Source organism: Hakea prostrata, chromosome 9 (genome assembly GCF_041222555.1).
Source record: "Hakea prostrata isolate BN-2017 chromosome 9, UWA_Hpros_2, whole genome shotgun sequence".
Taxonomy (NCBI): domain Eukaryota; kingdom Viridiplantae; phylum Streptophyta; class Magnoliopsida; order Proteales; family Proteaceae; genus Hakea; species Hakea prostrata.
The window spans coordinates 36,408,923-36,436,915 of record NC_142608.1 but is presented as its reverse complement, the minus strand read 5'-3'; the positions used below and the strand labels follow the sequence as shown (position 1 = coordinate 36,436,915).

The 27,993-nt window shown below is 39.1% G+C and overlaps 1 protein-coding gene across 2 annotated transcripts in view; it reads right to left on the bottom strand.

Moving 5' to 3' along the window:
• Positions 1 to 14,279, bottom strand: part of LOC149005181 (NAD(P)-binding Rossmann-fold superfamily protein) — a 48,842-nt gene extending 34,563 nt beyond the window's left edge. Inside the window, exons 1-4 of one of the 2 annotated variants that reach the window (XM_089167956.1) lie at positions 14,128 to 14,279; positions 6,810 to 7,055; positions 6,550 to 6,711; positions 6,112 to 6,162 (exon numbers count right to left, since the gene is read on the bottom strand). In XM_089167956.1, coding sequence (XP_089024082.1) covers positions 6,112 to 6,162; positions 6,550 to 6,711; positions 6,810 to 7,055; positions 14,128 to 14,190 — 522 coding nt within the window. In that variant the 5' untranslated portion in view covers positions 14,191 to 14,279. The remainder of the gene's footprint in view (positions 1 to 6,111; positions 6,163 to 6,549; positions 6,712 to 6,809; positions 7,056 to 14,127) is intronic. The other variant, XM_089167955.1, reaches the window with a different exon arrangement.
• Positions 14,280 to 27,993: the final 13,714 nt, after the last annotated feature.

Genomic DNA, 27,993 nt, shown 5'->3' with positions numbered 1-27,993 from the left:
AGCATCTAGGAGACTATTTTAACTTATAAATTGACCCCTTCAACTAACAAACTTTCACTACAGTATTGTCATTGTAAAAACCATATAGGATTTCCATAGAGACTTCTTCCTTTAACTCCCCATGTAAGAAGGCATTCTTTACGTCTAGTTGGTGCAAATTCAAGTCTTTGTTCACAGCTACAAACAACAGAACTCGACAGGTGTTCAGCTTCACAACAGGGGCAAAAGTCTCCTGATAATCAATCCCATAGATTTGGGTAAACCCTTTTGCAACTAGTCTAGCCTTCAACCTGTTGACTGACCCATCCATATGTTGTTTAACCACAAACACTGATTTGCAACCCACGGGTTTTTTTTCCTGAAGGAAGTGTAACCAACTCCCAAGTATCATTTTTCTTCATTGTTTGCACTTCCTTTACCATGGTTGCCTTCCATCTCTTATCAACATAGGCTTCCTGCCAACTTTTAGGAACAAATATAGATGATAAAGAGGATATAAAAGCACGATAAGAGTCAGACAAAGAGTCATAGGAAACATATTTAGCTATAGGATGCTGAGTACAAGATCTGACTCATTTTCTAACAGTCATAGGAAGATTAGAAGAAGATACCTCAGGGGGAATAGTAAAATTTGATTCTGGAGAAGGAGACTAAAATGGTAACGCATCACCTTTCTCCACCAGCTTTGGCCGGTTGTAATTCTTCCTCTAATAAGTCTAGGCAACCTTATTATGGTCAATCTTGTTTTGAAATACTTTAATAATGTACCTCACATAAGTGGTCTCCCCCTTTCCAGGTTCTTCACATGGTTCAGAAAACGAGGGGGGAGAATTAGAGTCCCCAGGTATACTGGCCCAAGTCTCCCCCTGGTTAGGAAATACTTTTAGAATTCCTAAGTTGTGTTGTGGTGGTGTGTTGGAAAGGTCTAGAGTTGGAAAGAACACCTATCCTCTAGGACTCTCCCCCTAGAGAAGTTTATAGTAAGGGCAAAATTCATTAAAATTTACATCCATGGAGACAACGGTTTTCCTGGAAGGAGGATGATAGCATTTGTACCCTTTATGAGTAACAGAATACCCCCAAAAAATGCATCGTAGGCTGCCAAGAGCCAGCTTACTTTGGTGGATTGTGAGTCTAGCATAACACACACATCCAAAAACCTTTGCGGGAAAAACAAAAGAAGATGCTCCCTGGAGAAGCTCATCAGGATATTTAAAACAAGTATCCTCATAGGCATCCTATCCATAAGGTAAAAGGCAGTAGGAATAGCATCACTCCAGTAATGGTTAGGGACATTCATATCAATCATAAGGGAATGGACTCTCCATTTTGGGAAGCTATATCAACACAACTGATCTAGTGTATTATGCTAGAGTTAGAGAGATATCTTTGAAATTCACCATCAATATACTCTGCGCCATTGTCACTGCGAAGGATCTTCATAGTGGCAATGAACTGAGTTTTAAAATCATATTATGAAAATCACGAAAACATCGAACAGAAACCGTCTCAGAAAGATTAGCCTTCGATTTTCCCATGGAGCTTCCAACAATTGGCATTGGTATGATATAGTTTGTGACAACTCACACTTGACAATCTCCTTAGCCGAATCAGATTTAGTGGTAAAAGACTGTCAGGAGGATAACTCCACAATAGGAGTATGAAGCATGGCTAATCGACGATTTCCTCACACTAAACAAGGGCATAAGACCGTTCTATAAAAAGGGAGAACAACTTAATACTTACACTCTGATCTGATCATACTCTACATTCAAACTTGCCAAGAAGTCATATACCCGAATCTTATCAACATGCTTCCTATAAGTAGCCAAATCATTTGGATTAGTGGGGTGATAATCCCCATAATAATCCAACTACTGCCAAAGAGATTGCAACTTAGCACAATATTGCGCTTCCACTTCCTCCTCAATTGCTCCTTCCAAATAGCCTCCCTGCGACGAATCTTCCATTTAAGAGGAGTCCTAATCACCTATACAAAAATCTAAAGAACACACACATATAAAGGAATGAGTTCATAGAACTCAGTGAGGTCAACTAAACATCCATGTCATGCATTCGATTATACGTTCCACATCATATTCATAGGATAATAATTGATGATATAAATAAAATGATGTATGATTATGATATTATACTCCTAACTCTATCATGAAGTCTCTATGGTAGACACACATTAAGTATATCACTAATCTCTTTTGGGAGGTCTCAGTCACTCTCCCTCAACAAGAGATGTCTATTAGGTTTTCCGGCAGTTATTGAGTAAAGTCTGTCAAGCCATGGTTGGGGTATAAGTCACCACTCTCTCACATCACCATTTGGTATGAGATTTGGCGCATGTCAAGGATAACTCTAGGCCCAATACAAAGTCATATGGTCTTGTACTAAATATGGTCCAGATATCTCCCCTTATGCCTAGCGCCCTTTTGGTTCGATACCTTCCCACCTATGAATAGTATCCTTAATGGGAGGCATCTGTTGATCATCCACATATAATGGACAGGATGCTCTCCATGTCCTCTCATAGGTTGGTCACCGGTCTTGAGCGCTCAGGAGCCCTTATCTATTATATGCTACCCTATCAAATTATGATGACAATAGGCCTGCTTGACACACAAGACCCATCCACTAGCATCACCGGTTAATCGGCTTCAATACCCTTACCGGAAGGGTAGTAACACTCATAAGGATACCTAGCCCAACACTTCTAGACACCTAGCATTCATGCACTTAGGTTCTAGATGCAATCACATAAGGTCACTAAGGTAATGGGTGAACCCACAACCCTAACAGGTAAAAATAGAATATGGAATAATCTCATTCAATGTCATTCATTCTCATACATTCTCATACATTCTCATATTGATAATATAAGATTCAAAAGAAAGAATAATACACAATCATATAATATTACCTTCCATTCGCGCAAAGTCACACACAAGCATATCATGATAGATATAACTAAAGCAATTTATATCATTAATAGAATGAAAACAGCAATAGTTAAACATACAAGACATGGTCAGTTTATTCATCACCTTTCAACTTGATTTCGTTCCTCAAAGTCATAAATTCACTCTCAAGAGTCGGCGGTTATACTCAAAATAATCCTAATCATATTAAAGAAATAATAGACATTAATTAGAAACCAACTGGGTTTCAAAAGAGATCCAAAATCATCCTACAAAAACCCAATTTGTCATATGGTTTCGAACATGCCATTCTCAACCCAGTTTCGACGAAAAATCATTATTTCACCACCGATTCGAAGTCAAATCGAAACTAAACTTTGGGAACATCTAATTAACAGTAATAGGGTCCTAAAAGAATCAATTTGACCCAATTTGATCTCAATAAAAAAGCCCCAAATTTGGCTCTCGCAAGTGCCCGCGGGCATCTCTGAGAGTCAAAACGCGAAATCGTTTGCAATGATTTGCACAAATCACTCAAAAACTAAAGGGGAAGCATAAATAAAACTATTTACAAGCATTCATTACACCTAACATGCCCTAACTACCGAAATCTAGTATTTATTATAAAGAAACCCCACAAACTTAAGTTTCAAGAAAAGGGTTTGAAGAATTCTCACATTTTCCAATGATTCGGGTCTTGGCGCGCCTCCGTGTGGGTGGGAATCAAGATTCTCCTTGGTTTCTCCTCCTCTCCAAGCTTCAACTCACGTTACTATTATAAAATGTGTGTAGGAGTGAATAAAAGCTTATAATAGGGTTTTAAAACACAAATTCCCAAATTTGCCTTGACACTGGGGAGGTGCAGTCGGACCAGACCGGTCAACCGGTCTAGTATACCGGCCCTTTGGTTGACCCCTCAACCAAGGTTCAATTCCGATGATTTATGGCTTGAAAGAAAGGTCTTTCGATTATCTTTATTTGGGTATATTTACCTCATCGATTGGATTCTCCGTCGTCGGTTTTCGAACATACCAAAATTGTATTTTAATACTGTCGTGATCACAAGGTCTTTTAAACCCTAGGAGAGAGGTCGAGTAATCACAAGGTTCATCCACTAGTATTGGGTCCACTTCCGGACCTTCGGGCTTGATTCGAATGGTCCAAAGTTGTTGCCAATTCGAGGCCTGGGTTCGCAATCCTGAAATCATGGTTTAAAGGGTTGGAAATGTGGGGGATTTCACTATTTCAGCGACAAAGCAGTTGCAGCAGCGGTGGAGGTAGGTCTTCGTCAATGATAGGTTTTTTTTCTTCTTTTTCCTCTTCCCTAATCAAACTTGGGCTCTGATACCATGTTGAGAAACACGATTTTGGTAAAATGGCTTGAATTGATCAGTATGATCTCAAACCCTCTATTTATAATAAAGTGAAAATAACACTATTACATGAATACCCTTACTTGGGTAACAAGAAATAGAAAATTACATAAACAAACTTGAAGAATGGGAAACTCAACCTTGAAGAATGGCAGAACGTTGGACGAGTGCTTTGGTAATTCAATTTGGGGATTTAAGGTTATGCGTTAATGGGTTAAAATATTATGGATTTACCGATTTAGCCCTTTAGGTGAGCTCAACATTAGGGTTAACCGAAAGCCATATTATATATAAATTTTAAAAATCATATTATTCTATTGGATAAATCTTAATTAGATATTATCCAATCCAATTAGCAGTTATCCAAATGCGAATCTGATTACTTATGGGAGGGATACAGATATTTTTCGATAAGAAAAATTTCGGATTTGGAGACCCTAAAACAAATACGAGTGCAAATTCGGAGGCGGACTTCGGCTATCCATTTACAAGTCTAATGAGTAATGTATGCTTCCAGCTTGAGGGGGAGTGTTAAAAAGGGCAATTTGAGAAAGGAAATTTCCCTTGAGAGTTATTAGCGCAAGGCGCTAACTCTCAATAGGAAAAGGAGGCGGCAGTTAGGTGTTAAAGACCAATTGAACTTGGGAGATCCTCTCCTATTTTGGTTCTACTATTTCCTATATAGATTTAACTTGTAAAACAGCCTATATATAGTAAAGATATTTTGAGGAGTGCTCATAAGTTCTATTTGCCCTCCACAACAAAATCACCACTTCATCTTCTTCTCTCCTTCGTTCTTCACGTTATTCTTTCTCAAACTTTCAGACAGGAATAGCTGAATGAGGAAGCTAAGCTTATTCCAGATTTCCCTTTCATTACTTCTTTCTCTTCTCTTTCGGTTCTTTTCTCCTTCTCTTGGTTCTCAGCCACTAGTCCTTGTTTCTTTGGTTGAATCAACTAACTCTATTGCAAGATATATTTTTACAAGATTTCCAGACGAAGATCAACAAAGCCAATATATGATTTGCAATAACTTTGCATCAGAAGCTTGGGGCAAACAAGTATACAAGGAGTTACTTCAAGGGACCTTCAAAACCCCAAAAATATTAGGGTTATCCAGCAGAAAGAATGAAATTACTCTTACAGTCAAGTAACTGCCAGAAGCTTTAAAAAAAACACAATACTGCCAGCCAATAGATAATGGAGGAGGGTCTTCACAGCAGTAGAACCATAGTTTTCAATCATTGTATCAACTAGGGCCCCAAGCTGATAACTTTTATATCATTGGTTGCTGTGGACAAATAGGAGAAGCCAAGGAGACTCAAATTGTGAAAAGAAAATAATCACTGAATCTCAATGCTCTGAAACCATGTTATAAAATTAGATATTAATCGCCAGTAAATATGTAAAGGAAGAACATAGAAGAAGGAGATCAAGAGAAGCCAAGAGATACAGAGAGGAACAATATAAGTCTGCCTACGGTGTCTATTGTGAATAGGATACATAAACTGAGTTTCTAGGAGATGATTTATATTAATCACAAGAAAGTAACTACCAATTTACATTATTATTAGGTATGTCAATACCAAAAACAACCCAGCCCCCGCTAAATAAGATGATAAGAAAATAACACAACCAAATCTATCTTCTACAATGATAACTCATACTTCAAAAGAAGTTGGAGAAACCACTAACCTATCAAAATGTAGAAGAAATAGTATATAGATAAATCAGACTCACTAACTTATGTGGAGTGTGTTCCATATAAGTTTCTTAATAGCATTTCCAAAGATAGGTAGATGGCTCACCAAGTCGACATCCAAACCTAGCATCCTTCTTGCTTTCTCTTCATTTCTGACCTGAATTTTTAAAGAATAAAAACCTTAATAAGTGGAAATCAGTTGCTCAATCAAAAAGTTGATAATCTCCCCCCCCCCCCCCCCTCTTAACCCCCAAAAAAAAAATATTCCCATTCCCTCAAACTTGCCCCAATGTTTTCTTTCCCAAGACAAGTCATGAGCTATGATCAATAAAAAGGGCATACCCAGTGTACGAGGCTCCCACCACTGAAGGGCCTAGGGAGGGTCATAAGGTACAAACCTTACCACTGCTTTCGCAAGGAGGTTGTTTCCCAAATCGAACCCATGACCGTTTGGTCACAATGGAGCAACCTTACCATTGCACCAATGCCTGCCTCAGCTATGATCAACAAAACAACCAAATATCAGAAAGGCAAAAAGTAATACCAGTACTCGGACTGGCAACCCTTTCTTGCGTAAGATATCAACTACTCTCCTTCCAACACCTCCAGTGGCTCCAGCTACCAGGATGACATCAGAAGTCCCCATTCGCTTCTCTGGTTCGTTGGCTGTCGTGCTCGATAGTTTCTCAATCAGAAACTCAAAAAACTTCACACATAAAAGGTTAATGAAAGCATCAGCATCCTGAGCAATGGAAAAAACAAATAGCATATTCAATAACTAAACTACAAGGTATATTATTCAACCTTAGCAGGAGACGGAGACCCATTGAAAAAGTATAATGTTTTCAAAAATCTACCGAAGTCCCAACCTTGTCTTCCAGCTTCTGCAACTATGGACCCTCTATATGTTTTCAGCGATAATGGTGTAGTTTGTCTGTAGAATGGCTGCACTCTGCCACTGAGTTGAAGAAAGTTTTTAAAATTTGAGGACAGCAGCCCCTGATGCAAATTTCTCTTAGAATACCTCCTACCAACAGGTGAAGAAAACCCCTGCAATACCGATTAATTCAGTAATCCAACAAAAAAATGACTGCGAGGTCAGCCAACATGGCAGTGAAGTTTACACAGCTATTTCATAGTAAAGCCAAGTCAATAGCAAAAGTTTTTGAAACCATCCAGGGGCTCAGTAGCTTAGGATCTGTATCACCACTTAAACGTTATCCCACCATTTACTTGCATACCCAAATTAAATATAAAAACACAAAAAATAAGTTACCGAGAAAGTTTTACCAGCTAATCAGTAACTTGAAGAGACTCTAGAAATAAGTTATTGACTTCTCTTAAAGGACTCTTGCAACGGCAGGTCAATAATCATCTAAGAAGATAGTATAAGGGTGGGATCATTATTTGACAATATCAAACCGTATACAATCATTCAACATTTGCAGTGTTACTAGTCAAGGGCAAAAAGGGAAAGATGGAATCTCGAGTTAGCGCCTCCTGGCTTCCTAGTTTATGTCAATCTTTTATTATATTTTTTATGTTTCCTTATTAGGACTATAACCCTACAGCTCTCTATAAATAAAAGTGATGTTTATTGGAGCCTTACAGTTCAAGTAAGGCCTCCAAGGGTGCCAATTCTTTTTCTTCCTCTCTTGCCTATCAAATCTTCTCTTCTCTGCCTATTCTCTGATTTACATGAGAGCAGTACGTCTTCTATTCTTTTTCGATTTGAAGCATTATTGGTACAATGAATTCTTTCTACAATTGGAGAAGCCATCGCAGCTGGTTTGAGGGGTGTACCGGGCTTTGGTTATAGAGGGACAGCACCTTACGCTGTGACTGTTGGTAATTTTGTTAGTTGAAGATCCGATGCAGTAAAGTTCTTAAACCTCTATTGTTACTGAAGAAATTCTCGTGCAACTTCTGGTCTGTATTTCAGAGAGGTTAGTATCCTGTTCAGTGGGAGAATTGTGCAATAATTCTGCCCAGTTGTCCCCTTTTGGCTCGAATTATTTTTTCACCAAGTTGTGCTAATTTGTCCAAAGTTGGCTGATTCAAAACTGACTAGTATTTCTGAGATTTAATCTCGTTCTGCATAAAGTATTGATTCTGTTTTTGTTCTGGTTCCCTACTTTGTGTGGCTTTCAGTGTGACTGCTGGCTCTTGATTCTGATGTTAATTATGGTCCCATACTGACTGAGTTATCGATCTGAAGTATAACCTGTTGAAGGTGTAAAGTCAGAAATTTTGAATTTGGTGATCGCTTATGCTAGAGTTGCAAGGGCAGACTTTATTTAACATTTTTTTATTGGTGTTGGAGTGTTATTCTTGCTCAAAGAAAGAAGAAAGAAAAAGAAAAAAACTAACTGCTGACACAGTGTATACCAGGACTGAGGTTTTGTCCTCTCTCTGCCACCGACTTACTGAACATAAACTTGTAGAGGCCACCAACTTCCATCACTGGGAAAATTGTTAGGGTAGTAATTGGAACTCCGAAGAGAGCAACAAGACGAGCTGATGCTACAGACCCTAACTGGGAAACAGCAGATGCTCATATCTTAGGACAAGTGCTGAATTCTATGGCAAACATATTGTGGACCTTGTTACCCATATTGATACAATTAAGGAGTAAAGGAAGTATTTGAATGTACTGTACTCTGGTCAGAAGACTAAGAACAACCTATCCTGCATATATCTAAGAGCTATCCGTGGAGTTTTACAGAGTTGATCAGAAGGGCCATCCCTTGACCTAATATTTTGTGGACTTCAAAAGGATGTATGAAGTGAGCAACTCGTTGTTATGAGTTTTTTAGGGGGACTTGGGGTGGAGTTTGATTCAGTAAGATCCCAAGTTCTCAGTGGTGACAAAGCGCGCACCTTATCTGACACCTTTTTGCAGGTTCTCCAAGTTTCTGGGGAGAACTCTTGCGTTAATACATCCATTGACACATCTGCTCTTGCCACATGTACTAATAATCATGGACCAATTCTGGAAATACTCAAAGTTGCAAGGTTGCTACTAGAAGAAAACCTTGTACCACATTCAGGAGCCTATGGGTACACCAGTTAAGACTCGTCACCAATATGGTTGGGCAGGTATTCAAAATTTTGTTGGAAGTTATATGGCAAACCCCCTCAGGTTGCCAATGCAGCTACCACCACAGAAACCACTTCTACACCTCCATCATTTAAAGAAAAAACTGTGACAATGTCTGGGAAAGATTTATTTGCTTCACCCAGTTTTGAGCAGCCAATCTCAAGTCCCAAACATCTACGACTACTTTTGTACAGACAGGTAATACAACAGCCAGCCTATCATCCACCTCTCTGCCATGGATCATTGATTCAAGTGCCTCTGACCACATGACTGGCACTCAAGAAAACCTTTCCTCTTTCTGTTCGTCCGCTTAGATCAGACTTACAAATGGTTCCCATACCACAACATCCCTAACCTAATCCTTCGTTCTTTATTTACCAAACTTCCTGTTTAATTTATTGTTCGTTCATAAACATACCACTAAATACAATTGTTGTCACCCTTTTTTTCTTGGATTTTGTTTTTCCAAGATCTTGTGACAAAGAAGACGTTCGGTAAGGGTCATGAGTCTAGGAGACTATATCTGTTTGACACTTATGTGGCACGTTCGAACATTTCTCTACCACATTAGATTCATTATCAACTGGGACATCCTTCTTTTCAAAGTTGGAAATCATTAAATAGTCCTTTTCAACATATTTCAGAATTACAATGTGTATAATGTTAATTTAGGAAGCTTCACCGTGTGAGCTATCCACCTCAGGTTGTTAAACAATCTTCTCACCCTTTAGCTATGCTTCATTCTAATATCTGGCTTGCCAATTATTTGTTTATACTTTGGGTTTTAGATATTTTGTTACTTACGTGGATGAGTTTTCTGGGGTTACATGGATTTATTTAATGAAAAGTCATTATGAATTAGTTGATATATTTTGCAATTTTACTGTGGAAAGTCACACTCAGTTTGGCATTATGGTTAATATTCTTCATAGTATATGGAATATTCTTCAAACCCTTTCAGTTTACTTATAAATTCTAATGGCATCCTCCATCGATACTCTACTGTCTACACCCCATAACAAAATGAAGTTGCAGAGGGGAAAATCATCGCCTTATGGAAGTAGCTCACCTTTATTGTTTGAGATGAAAGTGCCTAACTTTTTTGGGCTGATGGAGTGTTGACCACCCATTTCCTTATTAATCGTATAACATCTTCTGTTTTTCAATGGGGAATTTTTTACTTTATGTTCTTTCCATCTGCTCCCTGATTTATCTTACCTTCTCATGTGTTTAGGAGTGTCTGCTTTGTCCATGACTTCGTCCCGAATTATCTAATTGGATCTGATATTGTTTTACCTTTTCATGTGTTTAGGAGTGTCTACTTGTCCATGACTTCGTCCCGAATTATCTAATTTGGATCCTAGAGCTCTGAAATGTATGTTTGTTAGTTACTCTCATACTCATAAAGGTTATCACTGTTATTTATCTGACTTAGAGAATTATTTTGCCTTTATTCATGTTTCCTTCTTTATGTCAACACCTTATTTTGCTGATGAATTTCTTCCACCCTTCATGATGATGTCCTTGTCACCACTACTCAATACTATTTCACGGGATATTGTTTGAATGCAATTTCAAACTGATTGCATGGATGCCTCAGTAGTGTACCAAAGACAACACAACCGAATGATGCCCCTCCTGCTCTGCACCTTCTTCACCAGCGCCTTCCTCCTCTCTTAGATCTGATGGTAAGTCCTCCCCTCTTCCATTTGACCTTGATGTTTTGTTTGCCCTCAAGTACTCGGAGTTGAATTCAATATCGTATTTCTAACTTTCTGTCTTATGCTAACTTATTGTCCACATTCGGTGCTTGTTTATCTAATATTGAAAATTATACTCTTCTTGAGACTGTTGCAAGAACCTTGTCTAGTACAGAATGGATAGTTGCTATAATTAGAGAATTCTCCGCTTTACATGACAATCAGGCTTGGGATTTTGGGCCTTTGGTTCTTGGGAAGAAAGCCATTCGGTGTCAATGGTTGTTTGCTGTGACAGTTAACCTCAACAAGAGTCTTGCTCATTTAAAGGCTACACTAATGGTTAACGGGGCATGCCTAGGTGTATGGTGTGGACTACTTCAAAACCCTTTTCCCTGTTGCCAAGATGACATCCATTTGCATCCTGATTTCTTCATCTGTTATGTTTCATTCGCTCTTATATCAACTTGATGTTAAGAATGCTTTCCTCAATGGTGATCTCCATAAGGAAGTTTATCTAAAGAAACCATCTGGATTTGTTGCTCAGGGGGAAAATGGCACAGTCTGTTGCTTAAAGAAGTCCCTGTATGGCTTCACACAATCGTCTTATATCAACTTGATGTTAAGAATACTTTCCTCAATGGTGATCCCCATAAGGAAGTTTATCCGGAGAAACCATATGGGTTTGTTGCTTAGGGGGAAAAATGGCACGGTCTGTTGCTTAAAGAAGTCCCTGTATGGCTTCACACAATCCTTTTATATCAACTTGATGTTAAGAATGCTTTCCTCAATGGTGATCCCCATAAGGAAGTTTATCCGGAGAAACCATAAGGGTTTGTTGCTTAGGGGGAAAAATGGCACAGTCTGTTGCTTAAAGAAGTCCCTGTATGGCTTCAAACAAATGCCTCAAGCATGGTTTGGCTAGTTCAACTATGTTGTACTTGATCTTGAACTAACTCTTTGTGTAAGTGACCATTAAGTATTTTTTTCACCACTCTAGTACTAGAAGTTTGTGGCTTATTGTTTATGTTGATGACATTATTATTACTGGAGATGATTTTGTAGGGATTGACAAATTGAAAATACATTTGTAACAACAATTTTAGACTAAAGATTTGGGAAGACTAAAGTACTTTGTAGGTATAGAAGTTGCTCAACCTAACAAATGGATCTTGCCACAATGAAAGTATGTGATTCACCAATTAACAAAATAGGGATGCTTAGTCCTAAACCTTTAAATACTCTTACAAACCAAACATGAAACTTATGCAAAAAGATGGAGATGTTCTTGATGATCCAGAGAGATATCAAAGTCTTGGTGAGTAATTGAATTATCTCACTATGACTCAACCTAACATTGCCTTTCCAATCAGTGTGGTGATTCAGTTTCTATCCGTTCCTTGAGCATCTCATTAGGATGCAGCTCTATAGATATTGAGGTTCTCAAGGAGGCTCCTTGTCATGGCTACTTTACAAAGATTATGGTTATAGAAGAATTAAAGGTTTTTCTTATCCAAATTAGGCTGGATCACCCACTAATAATAGGTCAACCACGTCTAACTGCAATATAATTGGATGTAAGTCATAACCTTGTATCTTGGAAGAGTAAGAAACAAACTATGGTGGCTTTATTAGGTGCAAAGTTCGAGTATAGGGCTATGGCACAGGTCACTTGTGAGTTGATATAGATTAAACAAGTGAGAGAGGTTGGCTTCACTGATGATGCATCTATGACTTGTATGGTGTGATGATCAGGTGGCCATCCATATAGCAACTAATATTGTGTTCCATGAACGAACTAAACACATTGAATTTTTTTGGATGAATATTGGTTAATTCTATACACATTGAAGTTGATTGCCACTTTGTAAGAGAGAAGCCACAATAAGGGTTAATTTATCCAAAACATGTTCCTAAAGGAGAGTAGCTGATGTAAACAAATTCTAGGGTTTGGAGTTTTGAGATTAAACCCTAAAATTGGGTTCACTCCAGGATCCTATTGGAAAAAATTAGGGTTTTATTACCCAAAAAGTACCCAAGATTTGAGAAACTAGTAATTCAGCTATGGGATCAAACTCAGACTTGGTAATGATTTATTTTGTCATGACATCAAGGATTTGGCCCAATCCAATGCATCAGATGTTTCAGGAAGATCGCTAGTGGATTGGGCATAAGGTAAACAGTGTCATAAAGCTTGCAGCTAGGGGGGAATTTAGGGCTATGGTCTTGCGGTAAAGGAGAGTGGGGTTGGGATCTTGCAACTAGGGGGGATGGGGTCTTGGAGGTCTGCAGTTGTGTTATTAGTGGGTTTAGGGATGAACTAGGGTTAAAATAGGTGGCTGTCCTAAGGTTCTTGAATGAACTGGGGTAGTGGGTTCGCCTATCAATGGTGAAAAAACCTACACCATTCATGTAACTGAGAGGAACTTCGGTTTTCTAGTTTTTACATCGTAAACCTGATGAGTTGGGACTTGTCTAGGGGTTGGAGTTATTACCCTTCTCAGAATTGCATCTCCGATTAAAGCAAGGACTGGAGATCCTAGACTATTGTTGCAATTAAAACATTGAAGAGCCTATTGAGTAATATATGGAACTCTAAGTAGAGTATTAGTGTATTACTTTGTAAACGTTAAGCCAAATCACACAATTTTGATGTCTTGTGTTTGCTTTACTTTCTATGCACATATCGAAGAATTCTGACTGCAAAGTGGTAGGATACTGTCTGGTAGTCCAAGCCACATTATGGCGAGTGGTGGATATGCCTGTGTGTGGTTTGTAATTACAGGATTGCCCCAACCAATGTTGAAATGCAATTAAAGAAGCATCATTAGATCAAAAGTAGTTCTAAGATAATACCAATTCACCCTCCACCCCCCAAAGTGTCAACCTGGGATTCATACTTACCTTCTGGACTAAATGAAATTCGGCCAACGTCTCATAAATTATTTCAGATAATACTGCTGAGATAAGAAATGCTTTGTCACTCAACTTAACAGAAATTTTCCTCGCAAGGGGTTTCTATACCATACGAGGGGCATCACCACACTGATCTACAAAACACTACCCCGCCTAGACAAACAAAACAAATCAAATTTGAAATAAATACGAAACTTTTGTTTTGCTTGTTGCAGGGAATAATTCTTAACTGCAGGTAGTATTGAAACATCCATAAACTATTTAACGACAAGGTAAATCAATGAAGAAATGGGTCAAAGAACCTTGCATACAGCTACCTCGGTTTCACTCAGCAGATAGGAACTACGATGGCAGCTCAAAATTTAAGACACTTGGAAGTGTAGGATGGTCTAAGAAGATTTGAGATTACCTGAAAATTGAGGATAGTTGAAGAAGAAGATGTTGATAGTTGAGTAGAATAGCAGCACTCCATTTTCCGGACTAACGCCTGAACTTGAGTAACTGACGCTGGAAGAAATAAGCGTAGGGAAGATGAGTGGTCTTAATTTTTTTAAATCACGGGGAAATTTAAAAAAAATATGGACCACAAAAAATCGCGGGAATGGGTGACTCTGGAGTCGTGACGAATCACCCAGTAGAATGCGCTGCACAGCCACCGTGCCTTTCATTTTTCCTTTTACTGAGCAATTTTTTTTTTCTTGGGCCGACTTTAAGCGCGGCTTATCTACATCCAAGCGGATTTCAGCTCTGGCCTAGAGGTGAAGGGATTTGAGCGTTTACCTTATCCTATGAAAAATTGGTTTGTTGCCAATTAAGGCTCTCTTTTTTTATCAATTCTCATTCCTTTTATACTTATTTTAAAAATAATAAGTACAATAAGTCATTATTGGTTAAGAATGAAAATTGTTTCATGACATTTGTGGAGATTAAATTATGGAATGAAAAATAAGTTTGGTATGTCAAAATGAAAAATTGCTAGAAAATAATAATAAAAATTAATATAAAAAAAACCTATTAATCTAAAAATTACTAATTAACTAATTATTAAAAAATGCATTAAACAAAATATTAGCTTAACAATATTCCTTTGCAAAGTTTGTATTCAACTTTTGTCCATTTCTGTGACATTGAATACCAAGATTGACTAACAATTTTGTCATTTCTTTTATCCAACAATATGTTTCTCTTAAATCCTTTGAATCACTCGCCATGCCAACTTTAACCCTTCATCAAAAAATAGTAAAACAAAAAACTAATCAGCACAAACCAGCATATCATTGAAAGATAAGCATTATTATCATCTTTATCTGATTAGAGGATTTCTAAGAAGAGAATGAGATTTAAGCAACATTGTAAATTCTACATATTGTATTGGAAAGTGATGGTACTCTTAACAGGATCCACTACATGGATCCAAGGAGAAAATGAATGGTTAAAAGAATTGGGGGTGGGCTGTAACATTGAAATAAACTTTAGGGTGTCACCCCAATCTGTTGGTCATCAACAGAAACACTAGGGGCATCGACCAATAGGTATGTATCACTTCTTATCAACCAAGAATTAGGCCATCAACACAACCGCTAGGCAACAACCACAAATTCCACTTGCAAAACTATCTACTTAATGGAAAGTACATAACAAAAGAAGATTGGATTGCGCTTGTTACAAGAACAGTTTTATTAACAATTTGCAAATCTAATACATCTCGACACACCTCACTACCTAAAAGGGCAAAACTAACAGCAAAAATAGGTCTTACAAAATTGAGAGATTCTTATACTACAATATCTTCATATCGAGACAAAACAATCGGTAGATAACAGAAACCTATCAAGCATGTACCATGGATAATCCTACAAAATATCTAAAACAGAACAACCAAGTGAACCTCTATAAAAGTAAGGAAGAAGCAAAGACCACTCCATGTGGGCATGCTATTGTAGTTAATAAATATGTGTGTGGGAACTGAAGGCCCATGGAGTTGTGTCTTCAAAGATCTCCAAACAAGTAACACAGTAACCCAGTTGAATTCCTAGCATGAAGCTTCGAGTTTGTCCCTTGTCTCATCTTGATGAGGAAAAGGCAAGCAAGATTCACGGGATCTAAATTGTGGCTCTTCACCAACACGAACCGGCAAATTCAAGAACGCTCTCGGGTAGCAAATCCTGCCTTCAACATGAATCCCTTCCGCTGTTCTTTTGTCCCTTCAAGGTCTTCTGCCTGTCTTACCTTGCTCTCGGGTAGCAGTCTCGTCACTACTAGCTAATCTTAGGTTCGGGGGATGTCGGATAGGGTGAATCCACTTGGATTGGAAGCACATTTAAGGTATGGTTGAGTGAACAAACGGAATGAGAATATATCGAGCCGATTAAGCCTTTATGATCTCCCTCAGCTACAGTGACCGGCAACAACCGTCTTTAATTCCTTGATCTCAATTCGACTGTTTCACATAATGATCCCTCTCTACCAACACAATGTACTAATCTTCTGGTTGCAGGTGCTCAATCGGAGTAATTTATTTCTGATTTTTTTCTTCTTTTAGCATCCGTAACCCTTTCTCCCAAGCTTCAATAATTTTTGCAAGTTCCTTTCCTCTTTGGGTTGTTTTGAATCTGTTAGACCTCTACACTTCCTTTCGTGGGTTCAGGCGAGGTCTTCAATGGCGCACGTTGGGAAACAGATATATGCTAGGGGTCACCGTACAAATCCTTCCTTTGGAGTTACCACCAATGCTTCTGGAAGGGATCGGTCTTGGGCAAACGACGGGCATAGGCATGGCTCTGGCAGCAAGGAGTGGAGGGAGACTGGGTCGTCAACCATTCCAAACCGGAGTGTGGAGTCTAAAACTCTCTACGGAAGGGTCATTGGCAAAAGGCTGGATGATATCTCGAAAATTTGCAGGTCTCTTGTTGATTTATGGGTGCCTCTTGGGGCTGTTGACCTTTCGATCTTAGGAAGGAATGGGTTCCGAGCGGCCTTCGCTTTGGAAATAAATAGAAACGAGGTGCTTTCAAGGGTTCCGTGGTGGATTGGTGATGGATTACTACTTCTAGCGATGGAGCCTATTCCAGATATTTGAGGGAATGCTCCGCTACCAGTGTGGATCCAGATGCATGGAATACCGCTGGACTGCTATGAATATGGCCTGATCTTGAAAGCGGCAAATGAGATGGGAAAGGTGGTCGATATGCAACTGGAGGTCGAGGCATTGAAGCTCCCAGAGAGTTCGGCCAGAGTGAAGATTATGTTGAATATTAATCACCCGATGAAGTTATATGCTCATATCAAAAGCAACGGGGACAAATGGGTTCACGTTCAGGTCAAATATGAATTGTTAGTGCTTTGTGAAGTGTGCGGGAGAGTGACTCATACCACGGGCCAATGTTCATCACCGGATCCTGCGAAGGGGGCGATATTTGGAGTGGAAGGAAGAATTTATAGGGATTTGACTACGAAGCCAATAAAATTTGGCAATCATCGGCTCCTGTCTTCAAATGCCCTGGAAAACTTCTTCACGCTTCCATTAATGGTGAAAAGGAACTTTGCGGGTAGCAATTTTCTTGAAACACTTGACAGCTCAGGGGGTAGGCGGGCTGATGAATGGGAAAGCAAGTATGGCAAATCAGGGGGAAGAAAGAAAGAAGAAAATATCATAAGGGTCCCAGGAAAGGGATCGGGTAAGGGTTATGGTAGAACACCAGTTGAAGAAGAAATGAAGGGAGGCGCTGTCACTGTAACTGATCAGTCGTCTCAAGTACTGGAAGAAACAAAAGAGATATAAAAGGGAAATAAGGGGGAATTTACTAAATTGATGGAAAATTTGGTTATTGATGGGAACAACAGGGTGTTTTGAATTTTGGGAAATCAAGAACTCGAGAAGAAAGCAGGACTAGCACCAAAGCTCTGATGGTCGCCGTTCAGGTACAGTCGAAGGAGGAAGAAGATAAGATTGGGAGAAACGTTCTGGGTCTCGTTACAGATAAAGATAAAGTAAAAGAAAAGGAAAAAGGGAAAGGAAAAGAAAAAGAAAAAGGGAAAAAGAAAAAAGAAAAAGAAAAGGAAAAGAAAAAGGAAATGAAGCAGAATGGGAAAAACAGAACCTGATAAAAGGGATGGATCCGAAAGACCAGTTGGTTAAAATGGGGGTAACTGAAGGAATCAACTTTTCAGTTGATGGGTTAAAAGAAAACAGGAATTTTGAAAATTCTACAATGATGAAAAAGATGATGGAGATCATGGACAGGATGGATAAGTTAGAAAGGGTGTCAATTAAAGCAATCAAAGCTCAAGAAGTTAATTTCGTCTCTAATTGCCTATGCCCCATCCACAATGCTTCTCAACCGCTGATTGAGGTAAAGGCCCTCTTATGGTGGATGCTAGCACACAGACAGAGATTCAGGACAAAGATTTGGCTTCTAGCGAAGGTGATGATTGGGACCCTGATGCATTTTCTGATTTCCCTAGCCGCAAGCGCCAAAGAAACTCGCCTGAACCACCCAATTACATGCTTCTTAAACCTATTAACCGGTTTAACCTATTTTTTGATGCATTAATACGGGAATCGTCGGACCCAAAAACACTCTTTTGGGAAATTTGGGGATCGGCGGAGGCTCGATATCTTCTCAATCCTAATTCAGTGGTGTCAATGCAAAGCGTGGCTCAACCTCAACAAGCACCGCAATGTGTGTTTCCAACTCCAGTGGAGGAATCTGATGCTGGCATCCCCAAGGGCTCTCCCCAGGTTTTTCCGTATCATAAATATTCTGAGTTCTTTGATTTCTGTATTGTGTTTTTTTATCTCTATTCTAGATGTGATAAATAGCTGGAGGAAAAAGTTTAAACCGAAGTCTAGAAATAGGTTCTATGCTTAGTTTCATTTCTTTAATTTGTGCTCACCTTCGTTTCCAATATCTAGCTCTACTTGAAATCTCATCTAGGTGGTCTTGGTTTGTTCATCTAGGTGGTCCTGGTTTGTTCTTATTTATCTGTGCATATGCTAGATCTTTGATGTGTTTGATTTTATTCCTGAAATCTCTTGCTGCCCGGGCCTTGTATTGGGGTTTTAGGTGGGGGGTTTCTTTTCGTGGTTATTGGAATTTGTGTGCTTGCTTGTATTCTCTTCTACTTGTTTTAATGAAGATAATGACTTGGAATGTGCGGGGTCTGAATGGGAACTTCACCCAACAATGTTTAAAGAAAACACTGAAGAAACATTCCCCGGATTTGGTTTTCTTATGCGAAACCAAGTATAAAGATCACATCTCTCTTCTGGAAAAGAAAAAAATGGATTTTTCATCAGTACTCAATTTCTTGTCATGAAAGTAGTTTTGGATCGAAAGGATTAAAAGGTGGGCTCTTAATCCTCAACTCCATCAATTACAAGGCAGAGGTGGTGTGTAAGGCACAATCCATATTCTTTGTTAGATGTTGGGCCAATAGAGTAAGCTTTGTGATTTATTTTATCTATGCTCCCCCATCGTACAAGGATAGAAAAGAATTCTGGTTGGCTTTGGCTTCCATGCTGCTCAATGTAACTGAACCGTTTGTTGTCATGGGCGACTTCAATGAGCTGTTGGAAGCTGGTGACAAACTAGGGGGAGTTTCGAGCTTCCGGAGCTTTACAAAACCTAAGAGAGATCATTACTGGTCACAATCTTGTTGAAATTTCTGCCCCTAGGTGTCTGTATACTTGGACCAACAAGCAAAAACCACCTAATCTGATCAAGGAGAAACTAGACAGAATTTTTGTATCCCCTAGTTGGATTAGTTCTTTTCCCAACCAGTTGGCTGAAAAATTACCGACCATAGGCTCTGATCATAACCCATTGATCCTGTGTCCCTTGGGGGTCCCATCTTTCACGAGGAAGCTATTTCCACTTCCAAAATGCTTGATTTTCCCATCCTCAATTTACCTTGGACTTCCAGTCAGCCTGGCTAAGGAACCTAGAATCTCCACTTATTCATAAATTAGCCAACATGTTCAGATACCTTAGGTATTGGAACCGATCTATATTCGGACAGGTGGATAGAATTTTCCATCATACAGCCCTTGAGGTTGATCTCTTAGAGCAAGGTAGGGAGCCGGACTAGGGGCTCATCAACGGAAAAAAACAAAGGATGGCATGGGCACTGGAGGCCAAAGAAATGTTCTAGTTTCAAAAATCTCATAGCTCGTACATCACGGATGGGGACAAAAATACTAGGTTTTACCAACTCACGAGTAAAATCAACCTTCAAAAGAGGGGAATATCGGCCATTCGGGATGGGGGACAGGTTTTGACCAACCCTGGTTTGATAGCTGGCGTTTTTGCCAAGTACAAGCAAAAACTCTATCAACCTAAGGATACGCTTGAACCAGAATTTGTAGAGCGCCTTTTCCCGCCCCTTTGTCCGGTGGACGGGTCACTTTCAGTGAACCCGGATCTGAGGGAAATCGGAATGCAAGTGTTCTCGATTGGACCTCACAAAGCCCCTAGGGACAACGGGTTTAACGGGTTTTTCTATCAAAAATCGTGGGATCTGATTTCATCTGATGTGCTCAATTTTGTTTCCGGTTTTTTCTCACAAGGTGTCCTTCCCGTGGGAGTTAACCATACACTGTTGTGCTTCGTCCCCAAAAAGGAAGACACTATATCGTTGTCAAACTTCAGACCTATCAGTTTGTGTAACGTGTTCTATAAAATAGTGGCAAAAATCTTGGCTTTGAGACTTAAAACTGTTCTGCCAAACATTATCTCCCCATGTCAAGGAGCGTTCATGTCTAAGAGACAGATTACGGACAATATCTTGATAGCTCATGAAATTTTCCATCATATGCAAAAACCCGGAGTAGGAAAGGCTTCATTGCCTTGAAATTGGATATGTCCAAGGCATATGATCGAGCTGATCGAAGTCATCATCATAAAACTCTTTCGATTTCTGGGGTTTGATGACAAATGGTGCAGACTCATTGAGGAGTTAATCTCTTCCCCTACCTTCTTGGTTAAGCTTAAAGGCTCCCCCTACTCCTGGTTCTCTGGATCCAGAGGATTGAGACAAGGGTGCCCCCTTAGCCCCTACCTTTTCCTACTCATAATGGAGGTGTTGTCACGTCTCCTTGATGAGTACAAAGCACTAAATTTGCTAAGTGGCATTAAGGTGGGAAGGGGCGCACCAGAAATTTCTCATTTGTTTTTCGTAGATGATACATTTCTTTTTTGTAAAGCGGATGCGGAAGAAGTGTTGGCCCTTCAAGCAGTTCTCGAACTTTTCTCGGACTTGATAGGGCAGGAGATCAACTTTGAAAAGAGTGGGGCGTTTTTCAGTCGGAATGTTCCCAAGGAAGAAAGGATTGCGATACTCTCAATATTGAGAGTATTAAAAATCAAAGGCGGAACAACGTATCTAGGATCAAACTTGCTACCAGGTAGGGCGAAAGCAAGAATACTGCAAACTGTGGTGGATCAAATGGCGAAGAAGATGACAACGTGGAAGGCAACAAACTTGTCATTTGCTGGGAGAGGGGTGCTAATGCAAGCATCAATACAATCAATGGCACTTTACCAAATGCAGTTTCTAAGGTTTCCCAAGATAACCTGCAAAAAAAATAGATGCTATCTGCAAAAGATTCTGGAATGGACAACCACAAGAAAAACAAGCAAATGAATCGATAGCATGGGGTAAATTCTGTCAACCAAAATCTATGGGAAGAATGGGCTTTAAGAAAATGGAAGATTACAATGAGGCACTATTACTGAAACTAGGGTGGAGAGTAATCTCAAATCCAAATGCGGTATGGGTACAAGTCCTCAAAGCTAGATATTTCAAGAACACAAGCATTTTCGATCCTCAAATCACAAAGAAAAAAGGATTATGGATATGGAATAGTATCACAAGTATTATCCCAAAACTGGGAGAGATGGTGAAAAGAATTGTTGGAAACAGAACAAACAACATCATTCGGTTCGATCCATGGGAATCATCTCAACAACAAAGCATAATTGCAAATCAAAACTATTCAAGATGGCCCCCCGAAGGGCAACAGTGGCACAAGTGGCGAGCAATAGTCTAAACCAAACAGGGAATCCATCACCAACATCCACAATTTCAAATCCAGTGATATCCTTTCCAATACGCTTATCTAATCAAGAAGACTATTGGTCCTCCTCTATCTCTCCAAATGGAGAATTCTCGGCAAAATTGGCTTATCGAGAGATCATGAAACAACGTTTCATGAACCATGGGAGCCAAGATGAGAAGAGGTGGAATAGGATGTGGAAATTATCTATACACCGAAAATTTAAAGTTTTCTTTTGGTGTGTCTTAAATGCAGGGCTGCCAATCCGTGCAACACTTTCACAATGGATGGACATTCTAGTCGAATGCGCTATGTGTGGAAAGGAAGCATAAACTACCTGGCACATTTTCATATCATGTGTGTAAAATCCAGCTCAAACCTAACCAGGACACCCTATTTGTTTTGGGATAAAGAAATACTTGTTTAATGTTAGACCTTGAAGTCGGACCTTGATTTCAATGTTGTTATCTTTGAAAGCCTTAGGAAGTCATGCCAGACCTTTCCCTTAGGGTAGATCTGTAATATTCGGCCTTATCCTAACTTTGACCCGGCCCGAAATCTGTTATGTTTGTAGGTCCGAAGATCTAAAGTGGGGGAAAAAGATATTTGTGGACCCTTTTGGTTGATGATTTGGTGTCGGAGCCCAAGCCCATGGACATTGACGATGATGCCCCTCACTTGAGAGCATTGTCAGTGTTAGTTTTGAATCTGCGCACCGAAGAGGGGTGAATTAGTTGAAATACTTAATGAACTCCTGTGCTCAATCCAAAGGTATTTCCCGAAACTAGACTTCTTGATGGACTTTTAGGAGAAAACCCCACTCAATTTGACCTCATATAGCCCTCCGAATCCCTGTCCGAAGTTGCTGAACTATGTTTGGCAAATCCTGCTTGTGCATCAAAGAAGGTGAGCTTAGTTGGTAGACCTAATGAACTCCCATGCTTGATCCAAAGGTATTTATAGAAATTAGATTTCTTTATTGACTTGTAGGAGAAAACCGCACTCAAGCCCTCCGAATCCGCATCCAAAGTTGCTGAACTATTTCTGAAAATTATGTTGAAACTGCTTTGGGTCGATACTGTTGGTCGATACCATCAACCAAAGGTATCGACCCAACAAGCCCAGATTGGAATAAAAAGGTGCTTTTTGGATATTCCTTTCTCCTTTTAAGTGAAACCTCGAACCTAAAACATTATTTCACTCATTTTAACATCTGAGAACGTGGGAAAGCTCCTCTAAGCCTCTTCCTTGGCTTGGGTGTTGATCTTCTTCAAGAATCCTTTGTCTCTCTTCTCTAATCTCTTCTACAAGGTATGTAATCTCTCACTCTCTCTCTAATCTACTTCTACCTCACCTTATTCTTGATGTTGGGGCTATGAAGGAGGTGTTGCAACCTTGCAACCACTTCTTCTAATGTCTCTTGTGATTCCTATAAACCCCCATCCATTCATTCTATCAATGCTATGTATCTCATATCGATTCTTAACCTTGTCTTTCTTATGAAATTCCTCCATAGCAACATGATTTCATCTCCAAAACTGATTCCTATAGTATGCTAAGTCTGATTATATGTTAATAATCATTCCTAATCTATTGCTTATCATTCTCTTGATTGAATCCCTGATCTCCCTTGCAATTGCATTGATTTCACTATGAAACTTGATGTTCTTGCTCTCTTACTTTTATTCCTCTTCATGGCAACATGAGTTCATTTTCTTAATCTGATTATCTTTAGCAATGAGGTCTGATTATATGTTAGTAATTGTCTATATTCTACTACTCATCATTCTATTGATTAAATTCCTAAGCTCTCTTGCATTTGCAACTGATTCCATTGAAGACCATGAATTCCAACTCTTGAACTTGATATGTCAATTTGGGGTTTTCTAAATTGACCATTGGATCATGTTAATTCCTTGATAATTAGTGTCTCTATATTGTGTTTGAACTGTTCCCCAAGTTTCGTATCAATCCGAGACCCGGAAGACCAACTTTGAGCCAAAAACCCAACTTGTTGTCCGAGACCCTTTGGGTTGATACAGTGGGTCGATACCATCGACCCAAAGTATTGACCAACAAGGTTGCTGTCAGAAACTTTTGCCCAGTTTTGATCCATTCGATCTTCAATTGTTTTGATTTCTTCTCTAATCCTTCATGTATGTTTGTTTAGGGCTTTAAGACTATAATTGGACCATTCTCTTGTGACTTCGGATCATCTTTTTCACAATTTGAGTTAAGGACGGTTATTGCCATATAACATAGACTGTATGACTTTTACACTGTTGTTGGTAACTTAGTAGACTTAACATATTAGTTGATTTTAGACATCATATGACTACTGTAGTTACCTTATGAAAGTAGCACCATGCTTAATTACTTAGTTTATCATGTTTACTTATTCTTGTCATTTATTTACACACTGTATTATGAGATGTTATGGCATGTTTTCAATATGATAATGTATTGTTGATATGTAATGGATGGAAATAAGCATGTGATTTCTTAGGTATGATTTGGGATTGGGGAGTGCCCTACTGGTACTTCTGTCCTTGGACATTGGAGGGAATAGTATGGGATGTTCTCCGAAGATGCCCATCGACGTTTTCCTGGATCATTGGATGACATACATAGGACTTGTCTAGATGTATGGCTAGGATGTCCCTGTCGTATTAGACCCGAATTGGAAGGGCATTGAGACCGAACGACCCGTGGTAGTAGTGTGGATTTGTGGGCGCTCAAGACCGGTAACCATCCCGTGAGAGGACATAAATCACATTGCGGATACCCGAAAGGGGCCATTTATTGGTAGGGTTGCAAATGGCTAGACTTGGGCTCACGGGCACTCAAGACCGGTGAAATGATCCGTGAGGGGACGTGAGAGCTTCCTGTCTACTATTTGTGGATGACCAGTAGGGTTGATGAGTCTGGTGGGTAATATCCGTGACTCTAATGTGAAGGATACCGGAAAGGATCCCGAGAGGGGAGGAATGGATGTATCTGGAACTGACATGATATGACTAAGTGGATGACTTGCATTGGGCTAGGCTTTACCTTGACATGCGCCAATACTTAGACCAAATAGTGATGTGACAGAGTGGCGACCGAAACCCCCAACCATTGATTTGTCTGAGAGGGATGCAGGACCCAATTCCCCCCGGTGATGAGTGACTGAGACTACCTAAAGAAGTATGGTGTTATGACTTAAAGCATGTCTACCCTAGAGACTAGCATACTTAGGGTTAGAATCATATATCATCATTGTCTCATATCATATTGGATCATGCTATGTTGTGCATCATATGATTTATGTTATTATGGAATAACTTTCCTTGCTGAGTTCTTTTGAACTCACTCCTTTTTGCAACATATTTTGTTAGACTTTTCTACAGACACTACTACTGTTGACTGTGACGGTCAACATTTTGAGGACTAAGTTGGTGACTCATACCACTTTGGCTACGGTGACTACATCTGTGAAGGCTATCAGTTCAAGACTCATATTTGTCAGGGGTAGATCCGGCCTGGCTTAGTTTCTTATGATTATGTTATTGAGGAGACATTGTATAAGTTAGAAGAACTGTAACTTAGTTGCTTACCATTTTATTTCCCTTCTTTGGAGATCTGGTTGTAATCTTTACCTTATTTCGATCTACCTTTCGCACACGTTTGTAGAGTATATTTCCGCTATACTCTATAGTTGTCTTTTGATTTGGTACTTGTTATTCCGCACTCCGATGTTCTTTGTGATCCTTCTATGATCATTTCTTAACTTTTATTATTAGATTACTTGAATACCATAATTTGTTCTTGCTTTTGATTATATTATTGTGCTAAATGGATATGATTGTTCCTAAACTGGATCTGTTGGGTTGTGGATCACTCCCGAGTAACCCAGATAGGGTACCCCCTGGGTGGATTTAGGGCGGGATGTGACAATGTGACTGGGGAAAAAGAATACATGCTGCAAGGCCACTAGGGATCCGCACGGAACACTAGATGGATACAACCTTTCTGAGTTGGTATCACAACACAAGCAATCAGCTCAACAAAGAAGATTACAATTGGTTCATGTCGATCTTCATAATAACATGCTATTTCATCTGGAAAGAAAGGAATGAAAGGGTGTTCAATCACAAAACACCTAATCCAAACAAAGCACTAGGGAATCTCTCGCACTGGATTAATGCGTTGAAACTACAAAGGGAGGATGAAAATTTACATTTAACAAGTCTTAACAATTGTGTAATTTCTCAGAATTTGGAAATCAATTGATGTACGAGTATACCAAACTCTAACAAAAATGTTTTGATGTGTGCAGGGGTATTTGACCAGCGCTTAGGAGCGGCAGGATGGAGCACCGGATTATATATAGACGGACATATACAATCCGTCAATTTTGGAAGCGGGAAGGCAAGGGAAATTTTGGAGATTCTACTGAATGGATTGCAAATAAGGATAAAGAGAGCAGCAACAACAAGGATCACAATCCATGAAATATGGACAAACAACACACTTGTAGCAGCTCTACTACCATCGCCATCAAAGATAACATGGCCTCTTGGGGAACTTGCCACGTTATTAGAACTGGCACAGTTAACAAAACTCATGAAATATGATATCTTTCCGAATCCGGTGCTTCAGATGTATTTTGAAAATTATGCTAATATAGCGGCAACTCAAAGGGATAACTGTAATAGAACAATAGTTAACCTTTGTAACTGCAATTAACCCAAAAAAATGTCTGGGAAATAAGGGGTATGAACACATAAAGGCTCTAAACTTCAAGAGAGGAAAAATGCATGTTTTCAATATCTAACAGACATATACATCTGAATAAAGTGGTACAAAAAGAGATCAAATAATGCAAGCACCTATCTCAATTTACCCAAAACTACTCCATAAAAAAAGACATTTTGTTAGAGCTCTAATTAAACAAGATTCTATCCTACTCCTCCCTCTGACTTCCAAAATATCAACATGTACAAAAAGAGAGTAACATGCAGAATTATGCATTTAAGATGAAGCACCCATATTCTTTACCAAGTAGAAAATGAACCATGGTGAGGGTAAGAACACAGAGAAACCCATCAACGGAATCAAGCATACAATTAGAATGAATTTTGTTACTCATAGAAAAAAAAATCAAGACATATGATGATACAGATGGGGGAAAATGAAAGGCATGTCTAACTAATTACGGAGTGGTATTAAAAAATGTAACAAGCGTGTAATTCTTGGAAAGCTACCTAAATCCCGTTGGGAGAGTTTCTAGAATTGAGGACTCTAAGTTGTGCTTCATTCTAGGATAAGGGTTTTGGTTTGAATATTCGGACGGAGGCAAGCCTTGGAGCCACCTTCAATAGCGAGAACTTGAAGGTGTCTTTGTCCAAGGGACTATGCAAGAAAATATTTGAATTCTTGTACACCTTGAGAACATGTTGCAGGTTAGACGTCTGCGAGAAGTGAGAAAAGAGGGATTGAGAGAGGGTTTGGGAAACATAGTTCGTTCTTAAGCACATTAGGGTTTGAGAGTGGTTCTTATAAAATAAAGTGTAGTTACTATTGAACCCCCATCTTAACTTTAAAATTTCAAGTAAACCTACGCATAAATGAGGAGAATGAATTCTCACCCATAATCCATAATGGACAAAAAGTCCATTATGGATTTTGGAGGTTTTTCTATTATTTTAAATAAAAACAAAAATGATAATAGACGCCAAACAATTTAAAATGAGGAGAAATTCTCATAATAGAGAATGAGAATTGATACCAAAATGAGCCTAAATAAACCCCAGAGGAGTTTTTTTAGCAAACTTCTCCAGCACCCCAAAATAGAGCACCTTTAAACACTGGCATTCCACTTTATCTTTGATAAGCAAATATCTATTAGAATGGTTACTGGTATAGTTATAAAGAGCATTACATCCTAATGCATGAAGGAAAGCTATGACATTATATAATCACAATCAAGTTTGTGTCTACAAAATAAACCACTACCTAACCAAAATGCTCTATTTCGGGTTTATGTTTACAAGATTAACCAAAACACTATTATACCCTCTCAAAGACTTATTTTCTTAAAATGTTACCCCTTCTCTCCCTACTTCAATCAAATCTCTTCCGCAATTCAATTAGCGCAACCCTTTTCTTCTCCATCCTGCAACTTGAAATCGAATTGGCTAGCTTGAAAGTAGTACTCCCAATAGAACTGTGGATCCT